The sequence below is a fragment of the Morone saxatilis genome, unplaced genomic scaffold, assembly GCF_004916995.1.
Source record: "Morone saxatilis isolate NCDOM2014 unplaced genomic scaffold, NCSU_SB_2.0 Contig20, whole genome shotgun sequence".
In the NCBI taxonomy this organism is placed as follows: domain Eukaryota; kingdom Metazoa; phylum Chordata; class Actinopteri; family Moronidae; genus Morone; species Morone saxatilis.
Window position 1 is genome coordinate 23,688,631 of NW_023339763.1, and position 10,649 is coordinate 23,699,279.

At 38.2% G+C, this 10,649-nt stretch overlaps 1 protein-coding gene across 1 annotated transcript in view; it reads left to right on the top strand.

The window, feature by feature from the left end:
* The window catches only part of opcml (opioid binding protein/cell adhesion molecule-like), a gene marked incomplete at its 3' end in the record, with an annotated part of 118,183 nt that overhangs the window by 78,338 nt on the left and 29,196 nt on the right, over positions 1-10,649 (top strand). The window contains 1 exon segment of the mRNA XM_035666989.1: positions 2,400-2,635. Coding sequence (XP_035522882.1) covers positions 2,400-2,635 — 236 coding nt within the window.

A 10,649-nucleotide genomic window follows, 5' to 3' on the forward strand; every position in this document is an offset into this window, starting at 1 on the left:
TAATGATCGATGATGATCATGAAAAAGACGATGACTCTGGGGTTAGTAAACACTGCCGGGTGTGTGAAAGCTCTCCCGGTTGATGTGCAATGCACTGTACGTACATGGACTGTGTGTGATAACTTGTGCCGAGACTTGCAGACCAATGAGCCAGACGCTGCTGCTTTTTGCACTGAATTCATCTGCACACATCTGTGAGCTTACTTAAGGGTATTTTGGATTTAAAAGACTGTTTTCACAGTCTGTGCAAACTCATGCCAAAAAATTGTAACATCCATTAATTAAATAAATGAAAAAGAACTGGCACACAAAGCTGAAAGTCTTTCCATTCTTTTACTGATACAATCAATAAATGTTCTGCCAAATCCTACTTTAAAGTGGTATAGATACCCCAGTGTGAGTCTGGTTTTATTGATGTTATATTTATGTTCCCTTGTCCTCCTGCAGAAAAACAGACATTTATTTGTATTTTGTACATTTTTGGTTAATTTAGTTAGTATACTATAGGGATTATGTAAAGAGTTTGTTCAAATGTTTGCATTGCAGAAACGGATCATGTTTCTGAATTTGAGGTACAGGAGCACGTCAGTGTACAATGTTTTCCCTTTTTATCTCTTTGGGATCAGACAGAGGTTGAATGTACTGTCAGTGTGCACATTATCAGTGTTGGCTGGATTACTGATGCTGTGTGTCACATCCTGATATTGAGTTATGTGCAGTGCTTGTACGGTGAATACATTTGGTACTCATTAAAGAGACCTCTCTCATGTCTTTACTAATGTGATCTAAAAAATGAGGTGTGTCATGTCAGGGATGGATTTGTCTGACAACAGCTTCTCGAGGAACACTTGCAGGTTGCATCTCTTCCCCACCAAAATTTGATTTGATTTTGAAATGCTACATGACTTCAGATGTTGATTTTGATTATACAATTTATATTTGAAATTTCTTCTAAAACTCACTATATAACATGTATACTGTAAAAAAAGATTTTGAAACTCAGTTTCAAGGCAACAAAGTTCAATATGATTTAACATTAAAAATAAGGTTTGTAAATTTTGTTTTATAATAACTATGTTCAAATGACAATGTAAAACCAATGTTGAAAGGGGTCACTCACATGAACCTACAGAGAATTATCAGATGAGTTTTATAGTAAATTTCAGCTCAGTTTAGCTGCCCGGCTGCAACTTTACTGTTTTGGACCGCTCCCACCACGTCATTTTCAGCCATACCAGGCAGCTGCTCTCAGAGAAGAAGCTCTCTGAGAAAGATCTCTGAAACTTCAGAGAAAAAGCTCAGAAAACACACTGTACACTACCTGCCCAGCAGCAACCAGCAGGCAGACACAGTTAGACACTAGCTGTTGAACGTTGTGGAGCATTTAGCAGCTAAAGAGCCTGATATTTCCCTCAGGAGTTAGACACCACAAACAGAGCCAAACAAGAGTGAATATTGGACTTACACAGATGACTCCAAAAATCTGTTATTGCAGTCTGCCTTTGAGCTGATTACTACAACTTTTCACTTCTGCTAATTTACTCTTTGTTGGATTAGTTTATTAATGTATTAATAATAAATGTACACATTCACATTGAGTGTTTACTCATGTTGCTTTAACTCTAAGCAATGTCAAGTCCATTCACTTATTATGTATAAAAACTGCTTGTATCAGCTATTGCGTTAGCAAGAGCTACAATCAGACCAGGATCAGACACATGTAGCTTGATTGATGTGAAAATACATACCTATCTTCATCATCAAAAGACTATAAAGAATTACTGTAGAAAAACAAAGGCTTTTTGGAGAATCTCAACCTAGCATGCTAACAGCTAACGTTTGACCTTCTAAACAACATTTTTTGATAATATAAACTGACATTCAGATGGGCATTTGGTCAACTCATATTAACTTATGATTATGAACTCCAACCAGACAGTTTAAGTTGACTTGCAACTGACAGTTATAGTAATTTAAAGGTCCAGTGTGTAACATTTAGGATCATCTATGTCAGAAATGAATATAATAGTTTCATAGGGTATGTTTTCATTAGTGTATATCACCTGAATATAGCAATCATTGTGTTTTTGTTACCTTAGAATTAGCCGTTTTTATCTACAGGGAGTGGGTCCTCTTCTATGGAGTCCACAATGTTGAACCACCATGTTTCTACAGTAGTACAGATTAGAAAAGTTTTTCAGACACCGTAATTTCTCCTACGAATGGTCTTGGAAGGCTGAGCTGTATTTAAATGGTTGCAATCTGCAACTTCACCACTCAATGGCAGTAAATCCTACACACTGATCCTTTAATGATATTTAATGGCATTTTACAATGTATATAATAATATAATATAATCCCTAATGCGTTTTTGTATTTTCCGTCTCTCTCCCTACCAGATGCAATGTGGACAGCAAAGTATCACGAGTGGCGTGGCTCAACCGCACCACCATTCTATTTGCGGGAAGTGAGAAGTGGTCCCTGGACCCTCGCGTCATCCTGATGGAAAACACAGCAATCACAGAGTACAGCATTAAGATCCAAAACGTTGATGTCCACGACGAGGGGCCCTACGTCTGCTCCATCCTCACAAACAAGAAACCAAAATCCACAAAAGTGCATCTCATCGTTCAAGGTAAGACCTCACCTGCCCCTTCAGTGCTTGTGTTCAGCTACAACAAATAAGCAAAGGTGTCAAACAAGATCAGGGCTGGAACAGTGCTGTGTGTTGGAGAATTGTAAACCCAAGTTGTCTTGGACCAGTGCGAGTCTTCAGTCAAATCAAATAAACGTTCCATCCTCTGTTTTAGGACAGCGTGATAAGATGGAATTCAGCAAGCATTAGACCTGGTGATGAAACCGGGATTCAATCTCGATTTAATTTCAGATTGCTGATAGATATTGATTTAGGGCACAGTACGTTGAAAAATGTCCTGGCTCCGTTTCATTGCAAAGTCCTACTAAATCAACTGTCAGCGCTAAGACTTTTGTTATCTCTTATGATGAAATCCATTTCCTTCACAGTGAGTTTCCACAAACAATTAGCACCACAAGCCCCTAGCCTGCATTTGATGTTTAGATCATGTAGCTGGATTAAATTGACATATAATTAAAACTAAGATGAAGTACAACTATCAGAAAAGAATACAAGAAAAGACTGCTGGCAAACGCTGACTGGACGCAGTTTGAACCATTTGAGATTTTGACATGAAATCTTGATTTCTTTGAGAATACTGTTTTTTAAATAAACTTTCATTAAATAATAATTAGCAGTGACTATTTTTCACACTGTATAATTCATGATGATATCTCAATGACTCTCAATTGATTGTGTTTTAATCCAACAATAGACGAGCATATTCTTGCACAGACGAAGAACAGGCAGCTTCTATTATACTTTCCCATGGATTTTATCCGTCCTTTCTCCTGACCTTGAATAACCCCAACCATCTGGACGCTGCACACTCACACTCAAAAACAAAGCAGCCACGAGATCTGCAAAACGCATGAAACCGGGCTTTGATACCCCAACAAAACACCGGTGGTGCTGCTTTGTGTTGGCACACCAAAGGAGGCATGCACCTGCCCGAGCGATCAGTACACATGTGAGTTCAACAGCGTCTGTCAAACCACAAATGTGCTCCTGCCACAGCTCTCCATGTGAAGTAGGACTGTCATTTTCCAGAAATTGATTAATCATTAAAGGTATTACACAAAGTGAAGGTTTTCCTTCATAATAGCATTTTGAAGCTACTGCTCCAAGTCAATAATGGCAGATTATGATAAAAATATAAAATAATGCTTTCATGTAAAATTGTGGTGCTCCAACTCCCTTTTGTCAATATTCAACAAAGGAGAGACAAGTTCAAAATATTAAATAGCTGTTACCAGAAGACATATGATAGGTTACACCAATCTCTTCACAGCAAACTTCAGTCTTGTTGATTTTATTTACAATAGTCATATCTCATGATCGGGGTGTTTGTTCACTGTTTGTAGTGTTTCATGTGTTTGTGTGTGTCCAAGGCAAAGTTGGGAGGGTTACTTTAAAAATGCATTCCAATACAATTACAAATTATCGGTTCAAAAATTTTGAAACTTAATCCAAGTATCATAATATTAGAGTAAAACAACTATTAATTTTAATTACTTGATGAAAAAATATAACTTACGGCAAGGGGAAAAGAAATAACAATAAGACGACTTTTACAGAAGTGTATTAGCAGATAACAGAACAATGTAACCACCTAAAGAAAATTTGAGGGAATCTGTATAGCTCACCTGGTAGAGGCCCTGCTGCAGCGGCCAGGGTTCAAATCTGACCTGCAGCCCTTTACTGCCTGTCTTTTTTTTCCTGTAACTTAACGGAATACAGTTAGCATTTTATTGTATCCTAATTACGTAATGTTGTTCCATGTATTGCGTTACTCCCCAAGCCTGGTCCCAGGGATGCACAGATACTGTTGTGGCACTTTTACCAACCCAGGGAATCTACATCTACATTTCACTTCCAGCAGTACTCACAAATAATGGAGACTAAAGAAAGAAAGTTCATGACTTTTGTTTTTGAAGGTTCTCTTTGCTAGCCACATCCACACTAGACAATTCCCAGACAACAATTCTCTGTGATTTTCACATTGTTACTTTATGTTGCTGGAGACACCGGTATGTGTCAGCTGATTATTTAGAACACTATAGCTCTCAGGACTGCCACAGTAAGGTGCCAGAAATGAACAACATTTGTATATTCAGAGATTCTGGAAGTTTTAATGAGGCAGAAGGAGGAGATGACTTTTGAAGGATTTTAATGTATGACTATTTGTCTTAACAAATGTCTGGAAGGGATCATTGGCATCAATAATTATATAGACACCCAGATTATATTTTTATTTATGTACTATAAAAATAAAAATGTGGAAAAGATGGAATGGTTGTGACAATATATTTTAGGTGCTAATACAAATGAGAAAGCCAGCAGTTAAATCTAATTCTCTGCTTTCTCATGTTTTGGGATTAAAATCTCCTTCAGATGATGTCCTCAGGCAGGGGAAACATTTGAAGAAATGTAAGACAAGCTTTTTTTCAGTGCAATTAAAAACTTCCATCCTGCCTTCTGTGTTGTATTTGTGTACAGCTTGTTTAATGCATATTGATAGCTGCCATGTAGTGAAGTAGACTGACATTTATGTAGGCTGTTGGGCTGTTTATTTGGGTAGAGGGACAGTCATGCTGCTTTGCCCTGATTTCACACATGCCAGTAGACAACATGATAAATTCAGTTTTAACATACAATCGGTGTCAATTGTTGAACTTTGTGAGAGTTTTTTGTTGCGGGATATTTTCTTAGTACAGGGGGTACAGATTTATGTTGCACCCCCCGGAGTGAGAAAATGAATGAATACAGTACCGTACAGGCACATCTATGGCAAAGACGGATCAGGAAGTCCATGGGGGATGTTAGTGGTGCCTTTGGTCCCCACAGGTGCTCTCCTCTCTAGCACCTCAGAAATGGAGATTGGTGTTGAACCTGTACACAGAGAAGGACTCTGGAGGCTAACATCAATCAGCCCAGTGACCTTGTCAGCTGATACCCTCAGGAATATAGGGCATCCGCTTCCATGGTGACTGCACACAGGGAGTGGACTGACTGCAGTTAAGCCACACTGCAAGAAAAGAATAATATCTTAGAGTGCTTTGTAATGCATTGCGTATGTATTCCAAGGACTAGAAGTGGCAGAAAAGGAGCCAAGGACCCCGACTCAACATCAAGTGGTGGTTACACTCTGATCCCAACTGAAGGACTTGGCTCTGCTTCTTTAATGAGCAAAGGGCCTCACTGTGTGCCTCTTATTAACTCCCTGAAACACCCCAGCAAGAGCACAGTCCTAAGAGTAAGTTTATCTCGAGTTAGGACACTTACACTAAAGAAATAGTGAGAAAAAAGGTAGCCCTGCTTTGGCATATGCAGTTATTGACTTACAGCGAGCGATGGAAAGAGTACTGAAAATCTGTAAATAGAAGTACTGTTAATGAAATATTACTCAGCTACAAGTACTGGTGTTAAAAAAAGAGTAAAAGTATTCTTGTCAAACCCTACTGTATTAGTTACTTTTTAACCATTGATGTTTAATGCATTATCAACAGCAGACATTCAGTGGAAAAGGTAGATCCATGTAGAAAATACTTCCAACAAACATTTCTCTGATAATAAAAGGTACCCGAACTAAACAAATACACAGATAAGTACTGAAAATGTTTTTGAACCTGTGTAGAACACATGTAATCAGTTTGACTTTCTCCTAGGACTGTACCAAACAGACAGATTCAACAATTCATTCCTTTTGTTCAGTGTGTAAGTGTAATGACTAAGCCAAAACACAAAAATGCAGACATTCAACTCGGGTTCTTCTCGACCGATGATTCTAATCATTGACTTTCCGTGTCTCTGTCTTCAGTCCCTAAATTACTCCTTTTTTGTCACAGTTTTCATTGGCCTGCAGTGTGTTTTATTGCCAGATTTGCTTGCACCACGTGGAAAAAGACGCCTAAGCTACTCAGTAGTGAATTATGATTTTAAAAGTAAAAAAGTACATTACATAGTGTAATGCATACTTGAGAGTAAAATTAGGTTTTGCCACTGCAGCCTTACATGATCTAGTATGTCCAAAAGCTTATGTTGGCTAATTCAATGCATCATTATCTTATAACTGCCACATTCGTTCTCAGGTCCAGCTGTTCACTCAGTTCAGTCTCACTTTAAATACATGGAGTGAAATGGGTGTCTTCATATTGCTTTTAGATAAAACAGCTCAATTGTAGTAAATAAATAAATTGCATGAAGCCTGAACATATATATCTTCATAGCTAGAGGTTGATTCAGGCTTGCAGTTGCTGTGACACCAGTTCAGGATTACAATTTTTTATTTTTTACAATTGTTGCTCGAAATAACCCTCAAGATGTCAGCAGCACAAGTCAACAACTTCACCCAGCAGACAAATTTTTGGTTGTGATTTTATTTTTGCCCCCTGCCTTTTCGCACCTCAGCTGGCCTGTAACAACCCCCCCCCCCCCCCCCCNNCTCTGCTGCGTGCTGGTTCAAACTCTCAGCACAGCGAGCGCACGCAATGTTCGCCCCATGCAGTCTGCTCTATCGGGCTGTAATGCCTTTTATGAGGAGGAACAGAGCAGGCCACTGGAGGGAGAGTCAGCATTTTGCCTTCAGTTGAAGATTTCTCCCAACATTGGTACCAGTTACTATTCAAGACAGCTGTTCTTTGACCACTGTTTAGTGCACTAGCAGTGGTTTGCAGTTTTGCCTTAGAACAGAAAGGGCTGTTCTTGTGTCAGATCTCCCACAGTCTAATCACATGCAGTTCAGGTAGTCCTTGTGGAATGTGGAGGTGAAAAAAAGGTGTTTGCAACTCTCAGAAGGTGCTGACATTAGAAGGCGAGCTCCAACTCATCACGACCCATAATGCTAGTGAGGAAATGATTTATTGAAAAATTACCTACAGATATTTTTGCTTAATTTTCCAGAATATTGCACATTCTAGAACTCATGCAAAACAGTTTCTAGGCTGCACCAGAGATGGCTGAGCCACTGTGGCTACTTCTCCAGGTATGCATGCTTTAAAATGTTTAATGAAGGTGCCCTGCCTACAGCATGGCCTAAAGATCAATTGTTCCAGTAGGCACTTCTACTGGGTTATTTTTCTAAACCAAGACAACTGCAGGCTGTATTAAAACAAATACAATAACAGTTGTACATTGTCATACAAGCCAGTGCAGAGAATTAACATCCGCCCAGTTAGTATATTTGTCATTTGTGATATGTTTGTTCCAGTTAAACCTTCCATAGTTATGAGCCCAAACATATTTAAAATTGAGGTTGTTCAATTAAACTGTAAGACCTTTATTACATAGATATATGTTCAAAATTAAATATCCAATCCGGAAATGTGTTTGACATGAAGTCAAACCCTGTAACAGACTAATTAATTAAAAAATGTATTATGTATGTGTAAGACGTATGGGCTGAGTTTAGTCTGAACCCAAAGCTCAGTGTGTGTGCCTCCAGTTTACTCTGACATTTAGGTCTCTTTTTGTGGCAGAATCTAACAAGTGCAAGCAGTATATGTTGGTATTTACTTGTCATTTAAATGTCCATTGCCTTATTTTTTTTCTTCTCCTTTTTCTCCTCACTCTCAGGCAAAATAATAGTGTGATGTAGGAGATACTGAAAGTCCAGCTGCAGATCTGTAATGCAATGACTATTGTGCATTGCAATCTGAATCTTCCAGAAAACAATATTATTTTCCTTTTTAGAAAAGCTGTTCTGGAATCTACTGCCAATGTCAGCATAGACACTGACTAGCAGACATTTTTAAAGATGTACAGACGTATTAGATATTGTGGTTTACTGAAAGGAATTGCCTCACTCCTCCGATCAGTATTTCACTTGTAACCTTTTTGCAAATAGTGAGCTGCACCTATAAGAGCCTATAACCTATAAGAGAGAAAAAAAGTGCTGTTGGCTACGCCCTGACTGACCACAGGAATTAATATACAGGAAATGTAATATGCGCATTCAAGGTTATATATATAAGATTTAAGTAGACAGATATAATTGCTATGATTAGATACAATTGAGTCATGGTGTCCTGTGCAGAGAATGACATTACAGTCCCTCTGCCTGTGTTGTTATTGCAGCCGCTCTGTGGTTTGTTTACGAAGCCTGGCTGCACATGCATGTTAGTGCATGTCAGTCACATTTTTTGTCGATGGAGCGAGGCGATATTTCGTCCGTTTCTGATTAAACAAAAGGTCGATCTCTGCATGATGCTTTCCATAATGTTGGAAGACACCACGTGTCACAGAATAACAATCTAAGCCAGAGTCAGTGGGAACAACAATTTTTAGTGGACAAACTTTGAAAGGCGTGTTTGTCCCCAAAGATTAGCTAAAGTTACGTGGCAGCCATAGCAGCCTGTTTCACAGCTATTTTGTCATCTAAAGGTTTTTACGACCAAACCTGCGTTGGTGATTTTTGGAAAGACTAAAAAAAAATGTTTAGTCCATGTCCTGTTTGAAGTGTGTTTACAATTATCTGTTGGTAAAATTGAATTTATATATTGGTTTTGTCAGTGGAGTCTGGTTGGCTATACGTGCATGCATCTGATTCCCAATTTCAGCCTTTTAGGGTGGAAACTGTGGCCGCCAGTGGGTGGGAATATGTTTGTGGACTGACTGTTTGACCAACCAACTGACAGACAGACAGACAGACAGACAGACCAACCTATAGAGCTGCTGGTTGTAGGTAAAAGACTGATGACTTTTCTTGGTTCAACACTGTAAACTGTAGAATACTTAAAGAGTTCAGTCCATTCAATCAATCAGTCATGACACAGCAAAAATTATTCAACTTTTGCTCATTTAGCAGAGCTTCTGCCAACACCCACAAAATGATTTCAGTGCCATGTCAAGGAGTTAGAGGTTTTTATGAATAATAATGACAGATGACAAATGTAATTAATCCGAATTACAAACAGTCATGGCAATAAATGATGATGAAGTTATGGATATGTGAAATAAATAACGCTTAGATGGAACAAATTTATGTTTAGCTGCATGGTTACACTGTAGCTTATATAAAGAAACACTCCCACTCCTAGCTGCTCTGGGAAAACACTGTCACTGGTGCCAATCTTGATCTGCTCCTTTAGTCAATATCAATCAGTGGTGAAATTAGTTCTTGAGCAATTTGGCCCTGGACACAGACTGGGGTATTACCCAGGTGTCATTTACACTGTTTAATTTTATTTACCTTAACCCTTGTTCAAAATCCTGTTTATCAGAGGTATCTCTTTATAGCAATAGGAGTAATAGGAATTGAATAACATTGATATGGGACCAATAAGGCCTCATGTCACCATCGCACCAACTGCACATCAACAACACATCCTACATTTGTCTCAACACTAATTTTCCTTTATCTATGCTTATTTTTAACCTTGTGCAGAAGCATGAATCAAGGACAAGGTCTCAAAATACCCACAAAGATACTTTGATACAAGTAATTAAGCTCTTTTTTTATCAAATAAGGATAGATACAGTACAGACATATTTTAAATGTACTATATTGTATATTAGTGGTCCCCAACCTGGGGGTAGGGACCCCAACTTGGGGTTGCCAAAGCATAGGAAATCTTTTAAAAATAAACACAGTAAGTAAAAAAAAACAACTATGCGGCTATAACAACCAACAGATATAATAGAATTAGCATCAGGGAGAAGAATTAAAAATTACATAATTCAGACAGAGAATTGTGTAAAAGGTTAATAAAAATATCAGGAAAATTAATCTCTAGTCAATATTCATGGGAAATAATCTGCTCAAAATTCATCCAAATTGCTAATTTTCCACAAAATACACAATATATAATCAGTGGGTTTGGGGAAAAAAAATATTGACACAACAGATCAATCCAGATAGTTTTCTTCTGTGATTCAGTTCACCTACATGCACAGTACGTGTAGCTGCTAACTATGATCCTAAAGTGGATAAAAAGTATTTATTTAACCAGCCTTATCTCCAGAGGATGTAAATGTAAACTAGATTTAGATTCAACTTAAAGGACAATTCCGGCGC